The sequence below is a fragment of the Hemiscyllium ocellatum genome, chromosome 29 (assembly GCF_020745735.1).
Source record: "Hemiscyllium ocellatum isolate sHemOce1 chromosome 29, sHemOce1.pat.X.cur, whole genome shotgun sequence".
Lineage (NCBI taxonomy): Eukaryota > Metazoa > Chordata > Chondrichthyes > Orectolobiformes > Hemiscylliidae > Hemiscyllium > Hemiscyllium ocellatum.
This window is the reverse complement of record NC_083429.1, coordinates 45,324,866-45,350,995: the sequence shown is the minus strand read 5'-3', so window position 1 is coordinate 45,350,995 and position 26,130 is coordinate 45,324,866. Positions and strand designations below refer to the sequence as shown.

The following is a 26,130-nucleotide window of genomic DNA, read 5'->3' as shown; positions in this document are numbered from 1 at the left end:
GGGAGGAAACCGGAGCACCCGGAGGAAACCCACGCAGACACGGGGAGAACGTGCAAACTCCACACAGTCAGTCGCCTGAGGCGGGAATTGAACCCGGGTCTCAGGCGCTGTGAGGCAGCAGTGCTAACCACTGTGCCGCCAATGTGCTCTCCAGTGTTTTATTTCTCAAAAACATTCTACTGGCAAGAAAGGACACTTTGTGTTCTGATTGCATTTTGTTTTTCCAATGCCCTGTTCATGTGTCATGACTAAATGATACCTGGGAATCTGTCTACGATTATGTCATGAGAGATTGTAGACATTAATAAATCTTCATTGAAATTCCTTGTACACCATTCATGCAATGCATAGACCAATGTCTTCATGAAGGGGATGGGATAACACAATATTACTATTGAATCTCAGAAATGGAAAGGAATATGGGAACCTTAGTAACTTAATGAAACACATTTCTTCCTGGCATTTGCTTATACGCTTATATAGTATACAGTGTTCATATTTAACAGAGGAATAATTAGGTACAAATGGATGCCAAGACAGATAAGGAAACATGAGAAGTGGTGTCCAAAGATTTGGTCAAACAGATCAATTTTAAGGAAGGGAGGGAGATGGAATAGTTCAGGGAGGACTTTACCTAAGGGGCAACTTTATCACACAGAGGGTGGTACGTGTATGGAATGAGCTGCCAGAGGATGTGGTGGAGGCTGTTACAATTGCAATATTTAAGATGCATTTGGATGGGTATATGAATAGGAAGGGTTTGGAGGCATATGGACCAGGTGCTGGCAGGTGGGACTAGATTGAGTTGGGATATCTGATTGATGTGGACAGATTGGACTGAAAGGTCTGTTTCCATGCTGTACATCTCTATGACTTCCAGAGAGTGGGTCTAAAATAGTTAATGACATTATCATTAATAATGTGGAAACGTCAGGGGAGGGAGCACTGAAATTCTCTGTTTTATTGTGTAGTTAGGTCATAGGTCACTGAGTTTTGGGCTTCCCACTGTTTTCATTCTAGCTCATGGTATGACTGGACAAGGTAGATCCCAGAATGATATCTGGTTTGATAAATCATTTACTTACGTTATTTTGATTAACGTGGTGATCAGTCACTGAAATATTGTCACCCAAGACTGCAGGCATTTTGTAACATCAGAACAGAAAATTACACAAAAGAAGAAGTAAATAAAACACCAAGCTATTTCAATCTATTATATTATGATAATGGTTAACAGTTTGATAACACACGTAAAACGTAGTTTCAACCTATTCCCGATATTGTCCATTCCATGGACTTCCCAGTTTCTGTCCAGTAAACTATGGAATAATCTTACATAAACACTCACAGATATTTTTCTAATCAATTTGTTCAGAGATGGTTTTACATACAACTAGTACATGAACTCAGCCCTCCTGGCTCAGAGGTAGGGACATTACCACTGCACTACATGAGCCCTCACACAAATGCTGTCAAAATTGAAAGTTTAAACCTTTACAGCTGTTTATAACTTGCAAATTTTAAACAAACGTTTTTGGGTTTGAGAGTTTCACAATCAAAAGTATTAATGTATTGGTGAATCCCCTGAATAGTTTAAAGAAACTTGTTTCTAAAAGAGAAACGAAACTGTTTCTGACCCCAGTCCGGTCTCCTCCAAACAGCCTTTAAATGTTTCAGCCTCTTGAGTTTTCTAAACTAGAGCGAATCCTTGATTATTCAGAACTGAAAACAATCTAATGGCTTCAATGTTTAGCCACCCATGTTAAATCAGCACAGTAAACACATCCTATCCTGTTAGGGCTCTGGCGGTGCAATGGTAGTGGCCCTGTCTCAGACCCAGGAGGTCTAAATTTAAGTCCCACTTGCTCCAGAGATGTGTAACAATGTCTGTGAACAGGTTGATGGGATAAAATGTTTATTTTCCAACTAACACTGCAGAAAGCACAATTACATGCTCCCTGAACCATATTGGATGAGGACAACGTTCTGGAAGGACTATCTGACCTCATAATTCTTCTTTATTTCATAGAAGTAGCCAGCACGCATATGTCACTATTTTGAAATCCAAACTGTCTATATCACACAACTCTCATCGCACCTCAAGTGAAATTATCTCCACTCACATCTATGAGCTAGACACCCCCTTATTTGTAAACACCACAATAAGATCAACCCACCTTTTTTCTAGAATATATTGTTTAGTTTGCTTTCAACACCTGACAGAACGGACTTGCCTTGGGTCAAAATCCATTATTGAGCCATTTGAGTGAGGGGTCCCTGGTCCACATCTAACTTGCCTGCTTTGCCAAACAATTTAGGGAAGAATACTCAAATATTTGTAAACTGATCCAGATTGTTCTGACAGATCAAAAACAGACGTTGCTGGAAACACTCAGCAGGTCTAGCAGCATCTTTCAAAAGAAATCAGGGTTAACGTTTCGGGTCGAGTGACTCTTTCTGAGAACTGATGGTACCCAGGAAAATGTCAGTTTATAGCGAGTTTTGAGAAGATGTGTAGCTCAGGTTGAGGTTCTGAATGTACGTTTGCTCGCTGAGCTGGAAGGTTCATTTCCAGACATTTCGTCACCCTACTAGGTAACATCTTCAGCCTCAACAGTGCTTCACCTGGAGGCCCACTGAAGATGCTACCTAGTAGGGTGACGAAACGTCTGGAAATGAAACTTCCAGCTCAGCGAGCGAATCTACATCCAATGTTAGTTTATATATAGAAGATAGAGTGGAGGAGTGCGTAAGAAGTGAACAAAGGGTGAGGATAGAACCCAAAGAGAGAGGACAACAGTTGGACAGATAAAGGAGTGGACAATGATCTGGCTGGAGGGTGAATAGTTGTTAATGGAGACTGATAGTGGCTAACAATAAGTAGTGCATATTGGCAGGCTATGTGTTAATAAGGCCTGGTTTGTGGAGGTTGCGGATAAGGACAAGGGAGAGCTCAAACTGTAAAGTTATTGACCCCAATATTGAGTCCAGGAGGCTGCAGGGTCTCCAAGCGTAAAATGAGGTGCTGTTCTTCCAGCTTGCACACAGCTTCACTGGAACACTACAGCAAGCCTGAGACAAAGATGTTGACCAGGGTACAAGGTGGGGTGATGAAGTGGCAGGTAATTCTAAGCTCAGCATCTTTTTTGCAGACAGAATGTCGATGTTCTGTGAAGTGGTCACTCAGTACCGTTTGTTTCCTCGATGTAGAGGAGACCACATTGTGAGCAGCAGATGCAGTAGATTAGATTGCCTGAAGTGCAGGTAGAGCACTGCTTCACCTGCAAGGTGTGCTTGAGCCCTTGGATAGTGAGAAGGGAGGAAGGGAATGTGCAGGGGAAGCTACAGGGAGGCTGTAGGGGGTTGTTGAGAGTGAAGGAAGAGAGCACCAGAGTCTCCTAAAGGGAATGGTCCTTATAAAAGGCTGACAAGGCATGGGAGGAGAATATGTGTCTGGTGGTAGCATCTTGCTGGAGATGGTGGAAATGGTGGCTTACGATCCTCAGGATGTGGATGCTGGTGGGATGGTAAATGAGGACAAGGGGAACCCTATCGCTGATGCAGGAGGGAAGAGAGACTTAAGTGTGGGGGATGGGTCAGACCCAGCTGAGGGTCCTGTCAACAATGGTGCTGGGGAATCCTCGGTTGAGGAAGAAGGTAGACATTTCAGAGGCTCCCTTGTTGAAGTTGGCATCACCAGAACAAATATGACAGACATGGAGGAGCTGGGAGAATGGAATAAAGTCTTTATAGGAAGCGAGGTGTGAGGATGTAGAATCCAGGTAACTGTGGAAATCGGTAGGTTTGTACTAGATATTGGTAGCCAGCCTATCCCCAGAAATGGAAACAGAGATGTCGAGGAAGGGAAGGGAGAGATCAGAAATGGACCAGGTGGATGTGAGGGCAGGGTAGAAATTGGAAGCAAAATTGAGAAACTTTTCCAATTCTGGATGAGAGAGGGAAGCAGCATCAATATACCAGAGAAAGAATTGTGGGTGGGGGCTAGAATTGGACTGGAACAAGGAATGTTCCATATATTCCACAAAGAGATGGGCTGGACTGGGGCCCATGTGGGTATCCATGACCACCCCGCTGGCCTGAAGAAAATGAGAGGAGTTAAAAGAAAAGTTGTTCGGCCATGCGGAGGAGGGTGGTGGTCGATGGGGATGGTTGAGGCCTTTGTTCCAGGAAGAAGCGGAGACCATCCTGGTGGGGGATGTACGTGTAAAAGGATTGCACCTCCACGGTAAATGGAAGGTGGCTGCAGCCTGCAAAATGGGAATTTGAAACTGGCATAAAGTAATGGAATGCTTATTGATTTCTCAGCCTTGCAGTCAGACATGGTTAGTTATCTTGTTGTGTCTCTTGTTGCTGAAGCTGTGTGGTCTCGCTGTGCCTTTATAATTAGTTTATTGGAAGCATTGAATTAGTTGATGGTGATGATGGGCCTCACATGGACCTGCACATGTTCCTCAATCTGATGTGTCCTTGTAGAAGCTCAATGTCCCATTCATTGGCCAATTTGATCATAAGATAAGAAACTCATTGTCTTAATGCACAGCCAAAGCAGGTCATACACTAATAGCTAATCCTAGCAATCACAGGGAGTGGGTGGTGTTAGAACTCTTGGAAGTAAGACTGTAAGACAATAAGAAATAGCAACAGGAGTCGGCTGTTTGGCCCGGAGGTCTGCTCCACTATTTATTCGGATCATGGCTGATCCAGTATTCCTCATGTCCACTTTCCAGTGTTTTCCCTTCATTGCTGTATTGATTCTGACTATCTCAACCTTAAGTCAAGAAGGCTTGTGCCCCACACCCCTACAGCTCTCTGTGGCAAGGAATTCCAAAAGCTCACAGGCCCTCTGAGAGAAGAAAGTCTTCCTCATCTCAACCTTTATTCTGAGACTGTGCCATCTACTCCGAGACAGGGGAACCATCCTCTCACTGCAAAACACTGCTCCTGAGAAAATTTTGAGAGTATATGGACATGGACAGATGAGGAAAGTAGTTCAGACCTTACCGAAAGTATCTATAAATCAGAGACTAGTATATCAGTGAGGAAGATGTATAGGAGCTTTTAGTATGTATGCAAGTTAGCTCGCTGAGCTGTAAGGTTTGTTTTCAGATGTTTCGTCTCCATGACTAGGTAACATCATCAGTGAGCGTCTCCGGTGAAGTGCTGGTGGTATGTCCCACCTCTCTCTTTATAAGTCTTGGTTTCTTAAGATGGGTGATGTCATTTCTAGTTCTTTTTCTCAAGGGGAGGTAGATGGGGTTTAAATCAATATGTTTATTGATGGAGTTCTGGTTAGAATGCCATGCCTCTAAGAATTCTCATGCATGTCTTTGTTTTCACCTGTCCTAGGATGTGTGTGTTATCCCAGTCAAAGTAGTGTCCTTCATTGTTTGCATATATCGAAACTAGCGATAATGGGTCATGTCATTTGGTGGCGAGTTGGCATTTGTATGTCCTGGTGACAAGTTTCGTACTTGTTTGTCCGATGTAGTGATTTTTACAGTTATTGCATTGTATTTTGTAAATGACATTAGTTTTGCTGGTAGTATCTAATGGATCTTTTAGGTTCGTTAGTCACTGTTTTTAGTATTTAGTATTAATGAATTACTTTGACGCCTAAGCCTGAAGACAGTTCTTGACTTTGTGTACCCTCCAGTCGAGCATGAACTCATAGCATGGCATCAAGCCACATACTAAAAGAAAATTGGCCTTCACCTGTGACACTAAACAGGCGGGAATGAACCAGGATCCCATCTCACACCACAACTGAATGTCTCTTTCCAGTGAAGTGACTGGAAAAATGACTTGGCTCAGGTGAAGGGCAAGTTACTAATTCACTGTCACTAGTTTGTGCCACCAGTGAAGACAATTTCACCACGGGCATCTTTTCAATCTTTAGACAGAGGAGGCCTTCATGTTATCAGTTTCATTTGTTCATGGGACGTGGGTGTTGCTGGGTAGTCCAACATTTATTGCCCTTCCCAGAGGACAGTTAAGAATCAACCACATTGCTGTGGGTCTGTAATCACATGTAGTAAGTTATATGTTTCTCTTTAGTGACCCAGGGCAGTTGCAGTTGGCCAAGATCACTGTGAGGTATATGATGTTAAACCCGTATAAAACAGTAGCTCATCCTTAACTAGAATATCATGTTCCAGTTCTGGGCACGGTATTTCAGAAAGGCTGTGAAGGCGTCAGAGAGGGTGCAGAACAAACAATGATGAGGTTTGTGGAATCATGTAAGTAGGTCAAAAGAAGTAGGAACTTCTTCTTGGGAAAGAGAAGGATGCAAAGAAATCTAATTGAGGTATTCAAGATCATGGGGAGTCAGGACTGAGTAGTGAGGGCTGAAAATGTGTTGCTGGAAAAGCGCAGCAGGTCAGGCAGTATCCAAGGAGCAGGACAATCAACGTTTCGGGCATGAGCCCTTCTTCAGGAATCATCCCTGAAGAAGGGCTCTTGCCCGAAACGTCGATTCTCCTGCTCGTTGGATGCTGCCTGACCTGCTGCGCTTTTCCAGCAACACATTTTCAGCTCTGATCTCCAGCATCTACAGTCCTCACTTTCTCCACTGTGTACTTAGGGACAGATTGTCTCCATTGGTGAACATATTGAGAACCAGAGGGTGCCAATTCAAGGTAATTGGCACAAGAAGTAAAGGTGACATAAAGAAAAACTTCTCACACAGCGAATAATTAGGATCTGTGAAAATATGGTAGAGGCAGCTTTAATTAAGGCTTTCACAATGGAATTGCATCATAATCCAAAATTACAGTGAAAAGATGGGAAAGTGACACTGGGTGAATTGTTCCTACAGAGGATCAGCAGAAAATGGCCTCCTCTGTGTTATAACCATTCTATGATTTAGTGATTAAAACCGAGTGTCTATTCAGTTTCAGCTGGTAGTTACACCCCCCAGAGCCCTGATCTCTACACTGGAAGCTCGGCGTGTCAAAGCTATGGCTCCTTTGGTAAGACCAGTGATTAATAATGTATTAGAGCTAATCTGAAACATATTGAGAATGACTTGGGGAGCTCTGCTCCCACAGCATTATTAGGTTAGATTATTTGCATTGTGGAAACAGGCCCTTTGGCCCAACAAGTCCACACCAACCCGCCCAGACCCATTCCCCTACATTTTCCCCTTCGCCTAACACTACGGGCAACTTAGCATGGCCAATTCACCTAACCTGCACATCTTTGGACTGTGGGAGGAAACTGGATCAAACCCACACAGACACAGGAGAATTTGTAAACTCCACACAGTCAGTCACCTGAGACAGGAATTGAACCCGGGTCTCTGGCACTGTGAGACAGTAGTGCTAACCACTGTGCCACCCACTTATCTCACTTAATGTCACTGTGATTGGAGGTTAGATTTGGAATGTGTTCAGTTTTCCGATCACTAAAATGGTTGACTTTCTAATCCTTGCTCCCATTGTCCTGAGCCCATTGGAGCAGATTCTTCAAGAATTGGCAATTTGTTTAAAAATAAAAACCGTCCTTGAGATGTGGGCTTCGTTGGTAAAGCCACAATTTTTTGACCTTCTCAAATGCCCTCAGGATTTGATAGGTCTCCTTTCTCTTCAAACGTGTTCTTAGCTGTGGATTGCTACAACTGAGCACCTTGTTAGGCTAAACTTCAGACAGCAGTGAAGAGTCAACCACATTGGTGTTTGGAATCAGAGTCGCGTTTTGGTAAGGATAGAAGATTCCTGTCCCTAAAGTGAACCTGGTTGTTTCATTGTCATTTGTTTTCTGATACTATATCTTGTATTCTGAATTAAATCTCTTAAATGGTCATGGCGTGATTTAAATCATATCTGCCGGATGATTACATCGGGTCTCTAGATTACTTGTCCAGTAACTAGCACAACCTTTTGTATTTATAACATCCAAGCATTAGATCAGATTACTTACAGTGTGGAAACAGGCCCGTCCACCCATACCCCTACATTTACCCCTTACCTAACACTACGGGCAATTTCGCATGGCCAATTCACCTGACCCACACATCTTTGGTGCTGTGGGAAGAAACCGGAGCACCCGGAGGAAACCCACGCAGACACGGGGAGAATGTGCAAACTCCACACAGTCAGTCGCCTGAGTCGGGAGTTGAACCCGGGTCTCAGGCGCTGTGAGGCAGCAGTGCTAATCACTGTGCCACTGTGCCACCCACTACCGAAATGCTACCAGTTTCTATTGAGCAACTCCTAATATCTGCTGTATTCTGCTGAAATTGAATTGTGCAGTGGGTGGATAGCTCTTTGTGACATCTCCACTGACCTTTTCATCAGGACCCACAAATGCTGGGCTCACTATATCCCACTGGTAGATAGTAATTCCTGAATGCTGGTATTCCCTACTCACTGTGACCCAGATTGGAAGGAAGGGGATAAGTTATTGAGGTTAGTTACATAAAGATCACATAATCAATTTGCAATTTTGATGGGATTAGATAAGAGACTGGGAGAAAGCCTTATGGAAATGAGCATGGAGCTGTTGGGTTAAATGGTCTGTATGGTAAATATGTGTAATACTTTATAATTCTTATCTTCCTTGGATTTTGCAGAGAACGGTTCCATTCTTGGATCTGAAGCAATCACAGATAGCATGGAGTCCGATTCCACCTATGGTTACATGGGTAAGGCATTAACTCAGATTGCCATTTATCATCACATCTGAAAATGTGTTGCTGGTTAAAGCGCAGCAGGTCAGGCAGCATCCAAGGAATAGGAAATTCGACGTTTCGGGTATAAGCTCATCAGGAATGAGGAAAGTGTGTCCAGCAGGCTAAGATAAAAGACAGACTCACTGAAATCCTTGTAGAGGGAGGAAGAGAGCTTCTTCAAGGAAGGCATCCTTGCAAGAGGATTCGCAGTAGGTTAAAATCTTCGAGGAAAAAGTGAGGTCTGCAGATGCGGAGATCAGAGCTGAAAATGTGTTGCTGGTTAAAGCATTTATCATCACATCTCAATACGCAATCTAGCTCTGAGTTTGGGCCATGATATTTCATTGAGCATTCTTGAAGGGCTGAATGGCCTACTCCTGCTCCTATGATGTTCTTAATTTCCAGGACACTGATGTCAACAAAACTGATCGGAAATAATGGGCCCCTCAAAATGATGTGCTTTCCCATTCTTCGAATACTTTTAGATTAATATTTACAGAAATATTGGAAATGTGGGATCAAGGCAGATTGACTTGGCAGGAGGTCATGCAATTGCAATTCTCCAGGAATACGTTCAGTTAGAGTTGGCAAGTCCTGATGACATGCAAGTTGACCATTTCAGCAACTGCAGAGAATGTTGATCAATGAAAAATTCCATCGACTCCGGAGAGCAGGCTGTTGTAATATTCTGTTTATTACTTTAAATGATGCGTTTAATCAGCAGTTTATTCATTACTGAATAGAAACCACTATGGAGCACAAATTGTCCTCTGTATCTGTGACTGTTCCATCACTCCTGAGATAAGTGCATTAGCCCCAAGGCTAGCAGAAATGAGAATATTCGTTCCCCCTGTTCAGTTTTTGATTGAGGAGTTAAATTGACTGACAGGATGGTTTAGATTAGGAAGAAGTGATTAGGATAGGAGTGGGGAATAGATCTGGCAGCATCTGTGAAGAGAGAAACAGAGTTAACATTTCGAGTCCAGTGTGACCGTTGTTCAGAAGGGATATATCTCATGGGTTTTAGAAGACAGGTTTGGCGATGTGTGTGGGTGTGTATATGCTAATCCCTTGGATGGTGCTTGCTCACATGAGGGCCCTGAGTGTGAAGTGTTTTTTAATGGGGAGGCATAGGGTGGTAGAGTGGCTCAGTGGTTAGCACTTGTGCCTCACAGTGCAAGGGAGCAGGGTCTACACCAGCCTCGGGTGACTGCCTGTGTGGAGTTTGCACATTCTCCCTGTGTCTGTGTGGGTTTCCTCTGGGTGCTCTGCCTTCCTCCCACTGTCCGAAGATGTGTAGGATAGATGGATTGGCCGTGGGAAATTGCCATTGTCCAGGAATGTCCAGGCTAGATGGTTTAGCCTTGGGGAATGCAAGGCCGCAGGCATTGGGTAGGGGTGGGATGCTCTTTGGAGTGCCTGCTTCCACACTGTAGGGATTCTGTGATTATGTTGTACTGTAGCTACCACACACTTGAACTGACCAGGAAATGTACAGTTACCTCATAATCAGAAGGGTTTACAAATTGATGACCAGAGTGTTTGACCATATGCTTTCAGTGGAGATCAAGTCCTAAAATGCTACCTACTGTGCCACAAGATCTTCTATTAGTAATGAGGTAGAGAAGCAGGTGCATTAAGAATTGAGTTTGGAAAGCACATTCAGATCACTGGAGTGTTTTTGTCAGAGTTAATGGAATGTATGAGGAGATTATACTAAAACCTGTTGATCTACAATCATGTTATTGATTTGTCTGGCTCCAAGGATGTGTCTAGGTACTCTCATTCTGATCCACTGTTTAACTTTCCCTAAAACTGCTTTTTACTCAACAGGACAAGACCAGTTCAAACAGCAGAACTTCTGTATTCGTCTGAGAGGTTTCGATATTGGTAGTGTTTTTATAAGAACATAAACAGTTCTCTTCCGCAAAAAGAATCACAAGACAATCAATGTACAGTGATGATTTGATCAACATGCCCCTGATTCTTTAATCCCATTGTCATGTTGAAGCACAGACTTAGCAGTGTCACACGACCAATGCTCACACAATTGGCAGTTTTGTTTGGGCGTAATTTATTCAGTAATATCAGTTTGGGGATACGCTTTTGTATCCAACTACGTTTTGCTCTGGGGTTTGAGGCTGGATTAAAATAATGCTGATTAGCTGGACATTGAAAGGGAGGGCTAGGGCAGATTGAAATCAGCCATGGTGCCACGTTTGATTGTTAGCCCTCCCTGTTCTCTGGAAAGAGCACAGACAGTCCACAAGGGCTAAAATATGATGGTCTCCAAAGGTCAATTGCCAACTGGTGCTCACTCTCCGTTTACAGATGCTGGTGAGTAGCCTCTTCCTCAAAGTGGAATCCGAGTAAAACTCAGTGACTTCAGAAGTGGAGAATATTTGAATGAGGGGAGGAGGTAGTGGACGTAGCTTAGCTCACTGAGGTTCAATTTCAGACGTTTTGTCATCATACAAGGTAACATCATCAGTGAGCCTCCGGGAATGCACTGGTGGTATGGCCCGCTTTTTATTTATGTGGTTAGGATCCAAGTCAATGCGTTTGTTGATAGAGTTCTGGTTGGAGTGCCATGCTTCTAGGAATTCTCATGTGTGTCTCTGTTTGGATTGTCCTAGGATAGATGTGTTGTCACAGTTGAAGTGGTGTCCTTCCTCATCTGTATGTAAGGATACTAGTGAGAGAGGGTCATGTCTTTTTATGGCTAGTTGATGTTCATGTATCCTGGTGGCTAGTTTTCTGCCCGTTTGTCCAATGTAGTGATTGTTACAGTTCTTGCAAAGTATTTTGTAAATGACATTAGTTTTGCTTGTTGTCTGTATAGTGTCTTTCAACTTCATTAGCTGCTGTTTTAGTGTGTTGGTGGGTTTGTGGGCTACCATGATGCCAAGGATTCCGAGTAGTCTGCCAGTCATTTCCAAGATGTCTTTGATGAAGGGCAGAGTGGCTAGGGTTTCTGGACGCATTTTGTCTGCTTGTTTGGGTTTGTTGCTGAGAAATTGGTGGACTGTGTTCATTGGGTACTCATTCTTTGTGAATATACTGTTTATGTGATTTTCATCTGCTCTTCATAGTTCCACTGAGCTGTAGTGTATGGTGGCTAATTGAAATAATGTTCTAATGCAGCTTCATTTGTGGGTGTTGGGATGATTGCTTCTGTAGTTCAATATTTGGTCTGTATGTGTTGTTTTCCTGTTGACGCTGTTTGAAGTTCCACATTGGCTGTTCACTTCAGTACACCTAGGAATGGCAGTTTGTTGTTGGTTTCCTCCTCTTTAGTGAATTTTATGCCAATGAGGGTATTAGTGATAGTCTTGAAAGTTTCCTCTAATTTGTTTTGTTTAGTGATGACAAAGGTGTCATCCCAAACCCAAAGTTTGGGTTGGATGGTTGGCAGAGCTTTTTGTTCAAGTCTGCATTACTGCCTGTGCTATCAGAGATCACGTAGGTGTTTCGTTGGTTTGTTGTTGAAGGTGAAGTGGGTGGTAAGGCATAGGTCCACTAGTTTGATGATATTGTCCTTGCTGGTGGTGTTTGGTCTATGTGTCTTTGGTTCTTCTAATAGTGTGGTCAATGTTTCCCTGGCCAGGTTAATGTTGATGGATGTGAACAGGGCTGTTACGTAGGTATGAGGAGGTAGTGATGCGGATGGTGGGGAGAAGCTAAAGTAAAAGCCACATGAACTTGTCTGGTGTATGGGTTGGCCTGTGAGATATTGGCTGATTTGGGGGAATACTAATGCATTTAAAATTGAACTTGCTAAGTCTGTGCACCCTATATTGATTGTCATTTCCAATCATTCAGTCACAAAAATGCAATAAACCTTGCAGACCCTCTGCGTAATGCTTTCCTTGGGAACTCACTAAATTGGTGAGGTTATGTTGCTTGAAAATGTGTGGTTGCAGATTATGTAATTATAGCATCAAGGTTTAAGAAGAGAATTCACAAAATTGTTACTGCAGTGAAGCAGTCAGATCCCAGGGTAGGGGGTAAAAATGAGGCAGTTACTGCTACCTAAGCAGAACTGCCTGTTGGAACTCCTCCCTTATGGGTAGTAATGTTCTTGTGGAAGAACATTACCATAGATGCCATAAACAGGTTTCAAGTGATTGTAAGATTCTGGGGAGTGAAATAGATAAGGAAGATGGTGAGAAACATAAGGACATGAGCTGAGCTTTCATTCCAACGACAAAAGACCTTTTTGTGAGCCAGGGCAACTAATACAATTTTAAAAACATTTTCCTTCTCTTTCTCTCACTGTCTGTCTATCTCTCTCTCTCGCTGTAGCTCTGTCTCTCTCTGTCTGTCTTTCTCTCTCTCTCTCTCTGTCACTCTCTCTCTTCCCCCCCATCTCTCTTTCCCTGACTGTCTGTCTGTCTGTCTGTCTCTCGCCCCCACACGACACACTCTCTCTCTCTCTTCACTTTCATGCTGAAGTAAGCCCAACTCCCTTTTAAATGTAACAACTGATTTGAGTTGACTGGTCTGATCTATCCAAATGGTATGACTTACTTGGGCAAATGGGCTCATCATGTTTTTAAAGCCCCTTACTTTAAAGGGTTATAAAATCCTGTATTAGAGGTTATAGTCTACCTGACACTATTATAGTGATATTCTGTTGTCTTTCCAAAGATACAGAATACAATGGGATCTTGTTCAGATGGGCCAATGGGCTGAGTAGTTTAATTTAGATAAATGTGAGGTTGCTTCATTTTGGAAATGTAACTCAGGGCAGGACTTAGACACTTAATGGTAAGGTACTGCGGAGTATTACTGAACAAAGAGACTTGGAGTGCAGGTTCATAGTTCCTTGGATTCACAGGTAGATAGGATAGTGAAGAAGACATACAATTTGCTTCCCTTTATTGGTCAGTGCATTGAGTTGGGAGGTGATTTGTGGCTGTATAGGACATTAGTTAGGCCAGTTTTGGAATTCTGCATACAATTTTCATCTCCCTGCTATAGGAAGGAAGTTGTGAAATCTGAAAGGGTTCAAACAAGACTTACAAAGATGTTGCCAGGGCTGGAGGGTTTGATCTCTAGGGAGAAGCTGAAAAGGCTGGGGCTACTTTCGATGCAGCATTGGAGGCGGAGAGGTGACTTTATAGGTGTTTATAAAATCAAAAGGGGCATGGATAGGCTAAATACACAAGTTCTGTTACCTGGGATGGGGGACTCCAAAACTATAGTTCATAGGTTTAAGGTGAGAGGGGAAATATTTAAAAGGACCGAAGAGACATATTTTTCAGATAAAGGGTGGTATATGTAGGAAATGAGCTGCCAGAGAAAGTGGTACTGGCTTGTATAATTACAACATTTAAAAGGCATCTGGATGGGTAGATAAATAGGAAGGGTTTAGAGGGATATGGGCCAAATGCTGGCAAATGGAACTAGATTTATATAGGATATCGGGTCGGCATGGACGAATTAGACCGAAGGGTCTGTTTCCATGCTGTACATCTCTGTGGCTCTATGACATACTTAATTAGATTTAAAAATTTATCTTGAATAAGTTGCGGCACTCCTTAAATGTTTCTATCATGATCTAACTTCTATAGACATTTGAGTTCAAATACAAACTTGAAAGCAATTTCCTTCCAAGGACTATTATATGACTTTCTCAACCCTCCCTTCTAGTTAGTGACTGAATTTAGGTAACCTCAGCTTATTCTGTGAAACACATGTGTTACACAGCTAGCCTGTAGTTCACAGTTAAAGGGTTTTCAGTCATCAATTTTAAAATGGTCTCTCTATCATCTGTTGGCTAAGAACACATTTTAAAACATGTTGATGAATGATAGTTCTGGGTGGATGATTAAGCAACACATCTTAGTCAGAAGCTTAGCGGAGCTTAGAGCATTAGGTAGCCTCATATTAGTGAAAATCAAATTTTGTTAAACATGGTAACTCATAGTTAACCAGGTTAATATCTGCATAAAAATAGAGCATAAAGAAATCCTTCTTGACTAGTGTTGGATTAGAGGAAATTAATGTCTGAGCAGCTTTGATTTTTAATTGTTACTATATTCTCAGGTCAACATGAGAAATGAGGACAATCATATGAATATTAATATATTAGATGTGTGCAATTTGAGCTCCTATTAACTGATTAAATGGGCTGCACGTACTCCTGAATATTAATGTAGGAGTTGTACATTACTTAGAATTGCCTATCTGTTTCTGTGCTGTATGACTCAACGTCTCTGAAAGGATCCCACATTAATCCTCAGATTTATGGTGTGCTGGCTGATCTGTGGAGGTTAATGGGCCTCAGTTCCCTAGTGTGTGGGGGGGTAATAATGTGGGCTTAAATTAGTCAGCATTCAGGATCTAGTGTTTGAAGACTCCATGATGGGTGAGAGCAAAATCTGTTTGATGTGATGCCTTCATAGAACCAGCCAAAAGCTAGTGCCAGGCAGCAAAAGCTGCTGTTAATTTCTGGGACTGGGGCTATCACTTCTCATGCAACGCAGTCTGAATGACGCTGCCTCACCCCCTCACATTCAGCAGTCTTTGGCTCTGGAAAGTGTTTTATTGTCAAAGATCCATGTTCTGTCTTCCCTTGTGAACTGAGTACTTTGCATGCTGATCTTTTCGTTAACCCCCCCCCCACTGTCCCTTCACAGAAAGGCCTCTGGATAATGTGACCCGCCCACGTCTTGATTCTCTCAGCTCCATCGAGGAAGATGAGTACGACACCCTGGCAGACATTGATTCCGATAAAAATGTCATCAGAACAAAGGTGTGTGCTTTGAAATTCACCACAAAACATCTGTTAAAAAATTTCCATCACTGAAAGCATTGGTATTGTCTTGCCCATACCTTTCACAATTCAGTGGCTTCCTAGGCCACTTCAGAAGGGGGTCAAAATCAACTACATTGATAGGAAGTTAGTGACATGTTTCCTTTCCTAAGTGAGCCAGTGGAGCTTTTACAGCAACCTGAATATTGTAGCTTTTTCTCCACTGATCATTTCTGATTGAATATCATATAAACTCATACAAGTCTCTAAAGCAGTCAGTTTTGGTGCTAACCAGTGTCCAGTTTACGTCATGTTATCCAGATGGTAAGGTATCTCGCTGTTTCATGCTGCTATTATGTAGTAACAACGCCAGGGTGCTGCTGCCAAGCCAAGAAAAAGCCTTACCCATCAGACAATGAGGGATGTGGTATATGAATTGCAGTGCTGGTATGATGCCAGGTATGTACACTGTGTGTTCCAAAGATTGATGGATCGTACAAATAGCATATCCTTTCAGTCTTTTGTAACAAGAAAGGTACTGACAATACCCAGCCAGCCTGTGCTTGCAAAACCCCCTGCAATACATTGTCTGACATTAGAATTTGTAATTGGACAACATTTGTTGGATAATCCTGGATGTGTGAGGAAGTAATGCTGACAGCCACTTTAGAATTGCCAGTCAGGCTCACAATGTGAGTCATTTGGCATGTACCAGAAACTACATACATTAATATACAGGGCTCTGATCCTTGCAAATAGAAAGAACATTGACACACATGGCACCTGTTTCAACAAAATAGGTGACAGCCATTCACTGTGCAGTCATCAGGGCAATACCCTGACCAATCAGAGTCAATTTGCCTGGTTTAAAATGTAAACAAAGACTGTCAATCAGTATTAATGGGTGCATTCTCTATGGCAGTGCCTCCACCAATCAAAGTCCACTTTATGAAAGTATACATTTGGTTTCCCCTTGAATTTATATTCTTTGAAGAGTAAAGTTTTTTTTACTGAGAACTGTTTTTGAGATTCTTTACAGTGTCAAATTGTCATTGATAGGACTTGAACTAACATTTTGAATATGATTATTAGCTCAGACTTCAGGATTACTAATCTAGTAACATAACCACTATACTATTGAAGCCCTAGTTACTATACTCACTATAGGTTTAGTTACATTATCACCTGCTCTTGGCTTTCGCGTCAGTTGTGGTCTGCAATTAACAACATTCTGCTAAACACTGTAATTATGAGCCGTAATATGTAAAAACCATGTGGGGGCAGTGTCACAGGCCTTAATGCATTGTCTTCCGGAATTATTTAAGCTGAGGTGCAAACCCACTTAAAATTAACCTGAGAAAATAAAGTAACTTTCATGAAATTCTCATGAGTCGATTAAATACTTTTTGAAGTTTGTTCTCACTTATGATGTCGGAAACCAACTTGCACATAGCAAGCTCCCACAATAAGCAGCTAACCTGTTTGCTGGCTGAGGGATTAATGTTGCTGTGGTTACTGGTAAAACTCTCACACTCAATTTCAAAAGAAAGGTGACCTGGGATCAGCTGCCTTCACCTGAGGTGAACCCTCACTTTTAATGTCTTATCTGAAGGACAGCAATTATAACCATGCTCCAAACTGCTCCAGTATCTGGATTGAGGCTTGAACCCGTGACTGTCTGAAGCAGAAAGTCTTTCGTTACCTCTTCAGTCCTGGTTTTCATTATCGAATTAGTTCTGTGAATTATACTTCCACCACTTCCAATAGGTTTCTGCTGATTTTCACCAAAGTTTTCTCCTCCAAACCAACCCACCACACACAAACACACACACACACACACTCACTCACTCACTCACTCACTCGCGCACACACACACACACTCACACATATACACAAACACTCACTCACTCTCACATATACACACACACTCACACATACATACACACCCACTCACTCACTCACACATATACGCGCACACACACACACTCACTCACACATATATACACACACACTCACACATATACACACACACACTCACTCACTCATTCATTCACACATATACACACACACACACACTCATTCACTTACACATACACACACACTCACTCACACATACACACACACACTCACTCACATGTACACACACACACTCAGTCACATGCACTCGCTCACACATACACACACACAAACTCATTCACTCACACTCACACACACACATTCTCTCTTTTACAGACATACACATTCTCTCTCTCGCGCGCGCGCACACACACACAGTCTCTCTCACACGCACCCTCTCTCACGCACACTCTCTCTGACACACATATATTCTCTCTCACAGACTCACTGTCTCTCTCACTCACTCACTCACACCTGCACACACATACATTCTCTCTCACACACACACACACACACACACACACACACACAATCCCACACACACACGCATTCACTCACTCACTCTCATACTCACTCACACACACACTCTCTCTCTCACACACATTCTCTCTCTCTCATACACACACTCTCTCTCTCCCCCTCACACACACACACACTCTCACACTCACTGTCTCTCACACTCACTCTCACACACAGACTCACTCTAGCACATACATACACACACTCACTCTCACTCACTCACACACACACACTCTCACACACACATTCTTTCTCTCTCTCACACATATTCTCTCTCACAGACGCACACACACAGAAAGGAATTAACTGCAAACCAGAAAGGGAAGTGGTGACAGGTCAGAACTGCTTCTAATTTATAGAATTGGACACTGATTGTACCTCATGGTGCTTGTTTATATTCTGAGGTGAATACCTGCCACTCATCGTTCCCTGGACAATCCTCCAGAAAGGAAAAGAGTAGTAACCCTTTCTTAAATAAAAACTCTTCATTTCTTTCTATATTTGCAGAGGTTTCTGTACGTCTCTGACCTTGCACGGAAGGACAAGCGGGTTCTCAGCAAAAAATATAAAATTTATTTCTGGTTAGTCAAGTTTCTAATATCAGAGATTTGCTGCAAATGTTATGGTTGTTTTTTTTAATTGTTCTCCTCCAGTTTTTACACCCCTTCTCTCTCTGAGGCTCTGATACCACCTGGGACATTGTACTGTCTGCCCTGTGACACAAGGTCATGTAGCCATTATTTGAGCAGGCTAATTAACTAGGGAATGCATCACCCTTTCTTCATTCCAAGCTCCACAATGCTGCTGCTGCTGCTGCTATTTACAGTTCAGCCTGAGAGCTAGCACTGACTTTCACTGTGCACGGATGCTCCTAAGTAAACCCTTAGACAAAGAATTCATAAAACCAATAACCCATGAAACACATCTGCAGTCTAGAAATAAGGCAGATTACTGTGAAAATTGTGTTCTTGTTGATTTCAAGTGAGGTCAGGCTATTAAGAGGTATATAGCTAATAGGACACAGGATTACATCCAGGTTTGTGCTAATAAATGGCAAGTGACATTAATCTGCTCATTTCTAGTCAATAAATCTCTCCAACAAGAGAATCTTCCTGTCTCTTCTTGGCATTCAATGTTATTACATTTATAGGGTCATACAGTTGTATAGCACTGAAATAGACCCTTTGGCCCAACTCATCCGTTCCAACCAGATATCCGAAATTAATCTAGTCCCATTTGCCAGCACTTGGCCCACATCCTCCTGAACCCTTCCTTCATGTACCCATCCAGATGCTTCTAGCTCATTGGGACCAAATGCCTTTTTCTGCTCTGCATGGTTCTCTTACTCTCTGCTCTTCTATACGAAGGATGTTGTGAAACTTGAAAAGATACAGAAAAGATTTACAAGGATGTTGCTGGCACTGGTGGGTTTGAGTTATTGAGAGAGACTGAAAAGGCTGGGGCTTTTCCCCCTAGAGCATCAGAGAGTGACTTTATAGAGATTTATAAAATCATAAGGGGCACAGAAATGGTGAATAACCAAGGTCTTTTTCCTAGGGGTCCAAAACTAGAGGGCATACATTTAAGGAGAGAAGAGAAAGATTTAATAACAAACAGCGGGGTAACATTTTCACATTAAGGGCGGTGTACAGAATGAGCTGTGGAGGCTGGTACAATTACAACATTTAAAAGACATCTGGATGGGTACATGAAAGGAAGGGTTTAGAGGGATATGGGCCAAATGCTGGCAAATGGGACTAAATTTATTTAGGATATCTGGTTGGACCAAAGCATCTGTTTCCGTTTTATATGATTCTACGTCTCTATGACTATGTCGAGGTTTAGTTTCACCAAACATTTCAGGGCACTTGCAAACTTTGAGTATATTTTATGGATGGATGGATGTAGAAAACCAAGGGCAAACCTCCAATGTGTATGTAACTTGTTTTATTTTTAGCTGAATTTCCAGAGATTGAAGACTGTATTATCTATTCAAGAATTAACTTTGTGATAGTTTCCTTTCTCAGGAATATCGCGACAATAGCAGTTTTCTACGCACTGCCAGTGATTCAACTGGTCATCACATATCAGACGGTAAGAATTGGAATGATTCAGACTGGTTTCACATACTGTGAACGTTTATGATGTGATTCATTGTTTGTGAGTGGATAACCAGGACAGTTTTGGGATAGACTTTCTGATTAGATTACTTTACAGTGTGGAAACAGGCCCTTCGGCCCAACAAGTCCACACCGACCCGCCAAAACGCAACCCACCCAGACCCATTCCCCTACATTTACCCCTTTTACCTAACACTACGGGCAATTTAGCATGGCCAATTCACCTGGCCTGCACATCTTTGGACTGTGGGAGGAAACCGGAGCACCCGGAGGAAACCCACGCAGACACGGGGAGAATGTGCAAACTTCACACAATCAGTTGCCTGAGGCGGGAATTGAACCCGGGTCTCTGGCGCTGTGAGGCAGTAGTGCTAACCACTGTGCCACCGTGCCGCCCATTGGGGATGTTCACATCAGAGCTGTGTAAGTGGTTAACAGACAGCAGAAAAATGCACACAGAGAAATCTGGTGGGAGTTCTCCAGGTGCCTGCACCTGAATGGGAAATATATTCATTGAGGAAAGAACAGAACCGAAAGATACTATAGTGTCGCAGTTTCAACATTCTTTATCCTTTCATGAGATACGAGCATCTCTGGACAAAGCAACCTTTGTCACCCTTTCCCAAACAGCTGGCATTTGAGCTGCCTTCTTGAATCGCTGCAGTCCATGTGGTGTAGGGACACCCTTTTCCAGTGCTGTTAAGGAGGGAATTCCAGGATTTTTACCCAGTGACAGGGGAAGCGATGGTGATATATTTCCAAGTCAGGATGGACTGTGATGTGGAGGGTAGCTTGCAAGTGGTGATGGTCCCATGTACCTGAGTCGCCCCTCAGCCTCTGATGCTCCAGGGGAAAATGCCCCAGCCTTTTTAGCCTCTCCCCATAGCTCCAGCCCTCCAGTCCCAGCAACATTCTTCTATATCTTTCCAAGTTTCACAACATCCTTCGTATAGAAGGGCATAGAGTGATAGAACCATGCAGAACCTGTGTAGACGGGGTTGTGGATTTGGTAAGTGCTGTCAAAGGAAGCCATCAAAGGTGTCAGGAAAACAGTGATTGAGATTGGACTTCTGTTGGAGGTGCAGGTAATCACATTATGAGATATAATTGCTTAATCTCATGTTTCTTCCCCACATACTAAAAAATTATCTTCATTTAATCTACTGCCAAAGAATGGAATCTGAGTAAAGTCCATTGTGATTCAAAGTGGGTGTATTCTGATCACAAATTCATCGCTCAGTTGACTGTGCATAGCCTGGTGGTGCTTCAAAACAGATACTATTGAAAGTTAGCCCTCTGGTGGCAACAGTCTGACAATGCAGTACTAAAAGTGAGCATTTCAATCTGTACATTTGTGAAACATCAAGCCTACTGTGAAGAAACACAGTTAAGAGATTAGCTTTGGAGATCAGTGTGATTTTTGTTTTAAAGCAAAAAGTTTTAATAGCCAGAATCTTTGAGGATGCAATGAATTGGTTTTGCAGAATTCCACAGCTGATTCTCCAAAGTGGGTTTCCAAATTGGGAATGCAACAGCCAGTAACTGGGGTTACAGCCCGACTCATTGAAGGAGCAGGAACCAAGAAAATGTGGAATGAAATTGGCTCAGTCCTTGTGGGCCACACACAGTGCAGACAATCTCAGACTGTGAGACAATGGGGACTGTGCAGATGCTGGAGGAATCAGAGTTGATAAAAGGTGGCACTGGAAAAGGCACGGCAGGTCAGGCAGCTTCCGAGGAGCAAGACAGGCAACATTTCAGGCAGGACGTCCTGCAGAAGGGTCTGCCCGAAACGTTGACTCTCTTTGCTCCTCGGAGCTGCTGTGCCTTTTCCAGCACCACCCTTTGTCAACTCTAATCTTAGACTGTATCTGCCTCATACATATGGAAAGTTTACTGCATTGCTAGTTAGGGTGGGTATGTGAGGAATGGCTAATTTCTATTTGCCATTTGATATCTAAAATGAAAAGTTGTTCCGCCCTGACCTACAACATTAACTTGCTGCCAAGTTGGGGCTCATGCCCGAAACATCGATTCTCCTGCTCCTTGGATGCTGCCTGACTTGCTGCGCTTTTCCAGCAACACATTTTCGGCTCAGACTGAGTATTAATCCAGTCAGGTCCTGATAGACACTTTCGCGTTCACTCTTCACACTGCTGCTCACACCAACTATAGATGGTTCAAAATTTCTCCCGCCCTTGTTCTCCCTTACTAACCCTTACCTCGATTCCCAAACACTGTAACTTATTCTTCTAGCCGTGTCCCTGCTTTCTCTGCCTCTCGATATCTGTCTCTTTCTCCTTCACTGCTTATGTAGAGAGGGCAACACTTCAGCTATCTCATCCCCTCTCTCTAGGACACGCACTCTCAATATCTTCATTCATTCACTGCCTTCAGAAATCTCCTGGAAACCTATGTTCCCCACCTTGCTTTTGGTTAGCTCTCCAAGTGTCGCTGCTTGGTATTCACGCTATCTTACATGCGATACCTTGGGTCAGTTTACTACATTAAGGCCGCTATAGAAATGGAGAAAAGTTGAGTCAAGCAACATTCCACCAATATTGGCTAAATTGTCACCCAAATAACTTAGAAACTGCTCAATTGATAAATGACCTCTCCTCATCAGATCCTGTGAAAAGATTGAGAAACAGAGAAGCTTTCACCATATGCTAAACATCAAAGAACATCAGTTGACCTAATATCATTGTCAGCAGGAAGTCACTGACAGATTTATTCATCATTCTTTTCCAACAGGTATTCAATATCACAGGAAATCAAGACATCTGTTACTACAATTTCATGTGTGCTCATCCTCTTGGGGTCCTCAGGTCAGTGACTATGCTGAAATAATGATGTTAAAGACATAGATTTTGTGGTGGCAGAACTTAATCTCCCTAGTTGAATCTGCTGTCCCTGATTTTTGTCCTGCTGCACGTCACAGGGAATAGAGTGCAATTTGTTATTTTCATTCTCCTGCAATAGACGCCAATGGCAAATTCATCACAGTCTCTATCTATAATTGCCGTTCGGAAAGTGCTGGTAGTTCTTCTTTATTGAACTACACTCCGGTCAACATGGCGTAGGCACAAGCACAATGCAGTTAGGAAGAGAGTTCCAGACTTTTGATGAAGGAACAGCGATACATTCCCAAAAAGAAACGCAGTGAAATTAGGAAGAGAATTTGGAAATAAAGATAATCCCATGTCCCTGTCACCATTGTTATTCTGGATGGTGGTTGCTGAGGGTTTGGGACATCCTGCTGAAGAAATATAAACAATTATGTATAGCACAATCTGATAAAAAAGATGGTGTTTGGTGGCAATACTCTACTGTTTGTCAGTCACTTTCTTCATTTAATGCCTGTGTGCTCAGAGTTAATTGTGTGCTTTTCATCCAACAGTGCATTTAACAATATCCTGAGTAACCTTGGATACCTGATGTTGGGTCTTCTGTTCTTGCTGATTGTCTTACAACGTGAGATTCTGCACAAACGGGCCCTCATGCGGAATGACATCTGTGCATTGGTACCAATCTCCTTCCTGGTTTTCTTTAGCTGTCGGGTTTGAATTAATAAGACCATAAGATGTAGGAGCTGAAGTTGGCCGTTCGGCCCGTTGACTCTGCTCCATCATTCAATGCGATCATAGCTGATCAGATCATTCTCAACTCCCCTTTCCAGCCCTTTCTCCATAACCCTTGTTTCACCAAATGATTGAAAATCTGAGGTTCTCAACCTTGAGTATTCCAAATGATCTAGACTTGACAGCTATCTGAGATAAAGACTTCCACAGGTACATTCCACTCTGAGAGGAGGAATTCTATTTCAACTCTGTCCTAAATGGACAGCCCCTTTCTCTGAGATGATGCCCTCTGGTCCTAGACCTGAGGTCATCTCCCCTGTCAAGTTCCTTATAAGTCTTATGTCATCTTTCTTTCTCCAATGAGCACATCCCAACCTACTCAGCTATCCTCACAAGACCGTCAAGACCAGGATCAACCTAGTGACCCTTCCCTGGGCTGCCTCCAGTTGATTGATAGAGTTGGTAATGTGCCGGAATAGGGTGGAAAGGGTACTGGTGGTGGTGTAGAGGGCAGGTTTAATGGTTTGAATTGCCCTTAATAACAGCACCTTTAATGTAATAAAACATCCCAAGGCACGCCACAGGATCATTGTAAAACAAAATATTATAGGCTCAGAGGTTAGCGATTTTTCTCCAGCATGCTCTGTTTCCATTTCAGATTTCCAATATTCACAGTATTTGCTTTTATCTTAGCAAGCCTTGTGCCCTTGTTCCACCATTCTCATTCATTCCTGTTCCCCTGAAATATTAGGTCAGACCAGAGATTGGTCAATGGTTTAAGGGATTACCTTAAAGGAGAAATGCAAGGCAGAGGGGAGGTGTTGCAGATTTTTAATTTCAGAACTTAGTGTCCTGGTAAAAGCATGGACACCAATGGAGTGATTAACATTGAGGGTGTTCCAAGAGGTCAGAATGAGAGAAACACAGGTTGTTGCAGCGTTCTGGCCTAGAGGAGATTTTAGCACTAAAGAGGGGCAAGGTTCTAGAGACGATTGAAAGCAGGATGAGAATTTTAAAATCAAGACATTGCTTGATGTGGAGCAAATGTACATCAACGAGCGTGGGGGTAACGGGGGAGTGGGGGTACAGGGGAACAGGAATGGAGGAGAATGGGGGAACAGGAGCCTGGGCGAATTAGGCTTGCTAAGATAAAAGCAAAATACTGTGAATGTTGGAAATCTGAAATTTAAACAAGGCGGGCTGGAGAAAATCAGCAGGTCTGGCACCCTCTGTGGAAAGAAAAACCAGAGTTAATGTGACATGCACTTCAGCACTTTTCTTTGGAGACATGGACAACACTCTTTTGGATGACCTCAATTTCTGGAGGGTCGAATTTGACACACAAAACAGGAATGTGCTCGAATAATCAAAACTGTAAATAATGAAGGCATGAATAAATAGTCTCGCAAATATTGCAGTGCCTTTTCATCAAGCGAAGTATAAAATGATTTTGATAGTCATCTTAAAAAGATTGTTTAGAACCTGGTTTACAATAACAGACATAGGTGAGGATGTTGCTTGATTTAATACAACAGAACAAAAGAGCCATCACCTGTTTTGCAGTTTATATAACTCAGACTGTCTCAGAAGCAAGTGAATTACTGTCTTATTGTTCCTACCAGTTGTTGTAATGAGGAACGTAGCAAGAGCTTGTATTTATATGGCTTCTTTAAGGTAATAAAATGCCTCCAGGTTCCTCATAAATGTTATAAAGCAAAATTGGACAATGAACCACATAAGGAGATGCTACAGCAGACAATCAAAAACTTGTTCAAAGAGGTAGGAGTTTCAGAAATGTCTCCAGGAAGGTACTGAGTTGTAGTTGAGGTTTCAAGAATAATTCTAGACTCTTGGCTGCTAAAGATTTGACCAGCATTGTAGAATGATTAAAATCAAGTGGTCAAGAGGAGTGCAGATATCTCAGAAAACAGTTGGGGCGAGAGAAAATTGCGGGGCTCATGAGGAGGGGTTTGAATGAAGGGTAGATATTTAAAACTCCTATCAACAATAAGATGAATGAGCAGTTGGTTTATTTGAGTGTGAAGTGTTGGTGAGGAGACAGTAGAGTGGGACTTTTTACATCCATCTCCCTTTAAGATAACAGTGCTACCACTGACAGTCATCACTGATAGTCACGAAGACTTGGCTGTGACCCTTAATTACAACAAATGCCCAATGCACAGGTTCTCTCCCTTTCTAATGCTGATCTCGCCAACCTGATTTGGTCCTGAGGGAATTGAACCTGATCTCGTTGATCTGATTGACAGTCAGTTATGCGTTTTATTAAGATTAACAATCACCCAAGCAAGTCCACCAGTTAATTAAGCACTTGTCTCTGATTGTCTTTGAAGGAATGTGGAATCCCTAAACATTTTGGTTTGTTTTATGCGATGGGAACTGCTCTGATGATGGAAGGGCTACTCAGTGCCTGTTACCATGTTTGTCCAAACTACACTAACTTCCAGTTTGGTGAGTTTACACCCATTTCTAATGTTTCTAAGATGTGTGTTCAAGCTTTGCTGATTGTCCATTTAAGAATGACCATAGCTGACTGCTGCACACCTT

The 26,130-nt window shown here is 42.6% G+C and overlaps 1 protein-coding gene across 5 annotated transcripts in view; it reads left to right on the top strand.

Moving 5' to 3' along the window:
* Positions 1 to 26,130, top strand: part of sidt2 (SID1 transmembrane family, member 2) — a 100,602-nt gene that overhangs the window by 54,118 nt on the left and 20,354 nt on the right. For 3 of the 5 annotated variants that reach the window (XM_060846692.1, XM_060846691.1, XM_060846693.1), the window contains 8 exons: positions 6,912 to 6,989; positions 8,591 to 8,662; positions 15,334 to 15,449; positions 18,372 to 18,445; positions 19,892 to 19,958; positions 22,739 to 22,812; positions 23,385 to 23,508; positions 25,917 to 26,034. In XM_060846692.1, the coding sequence (XP_060702675.1) occupies positions 6,912 to 6,989; positions 8,591 to 8,662; positions 15,334 to 15,449; positions 18,372 to 18,445; positions 19,892 to 19,958; positions 22,739 to 22,812; positions 23,385 to 23,508; positions 25,917 to 26,034 (723 nt within the window). Of the gene's footprint in view, positions 1 to 6,911; positions 6,990 to 8,590; positions 8,663 to 10,522; positions 10,580 to 15,333; positions 15,450 to 18,371; positions 18,446 to 19,878; positions 19,959 to 22,738; positions 22,813 to 23,384; positions 23,509 to 25,916; positions 26,035 to 26,130 lie in introns of those variants that run through there. The other 2 variants (XM_060846695.1, XM_060846696.1) reach the window with 2 other exon arrangements.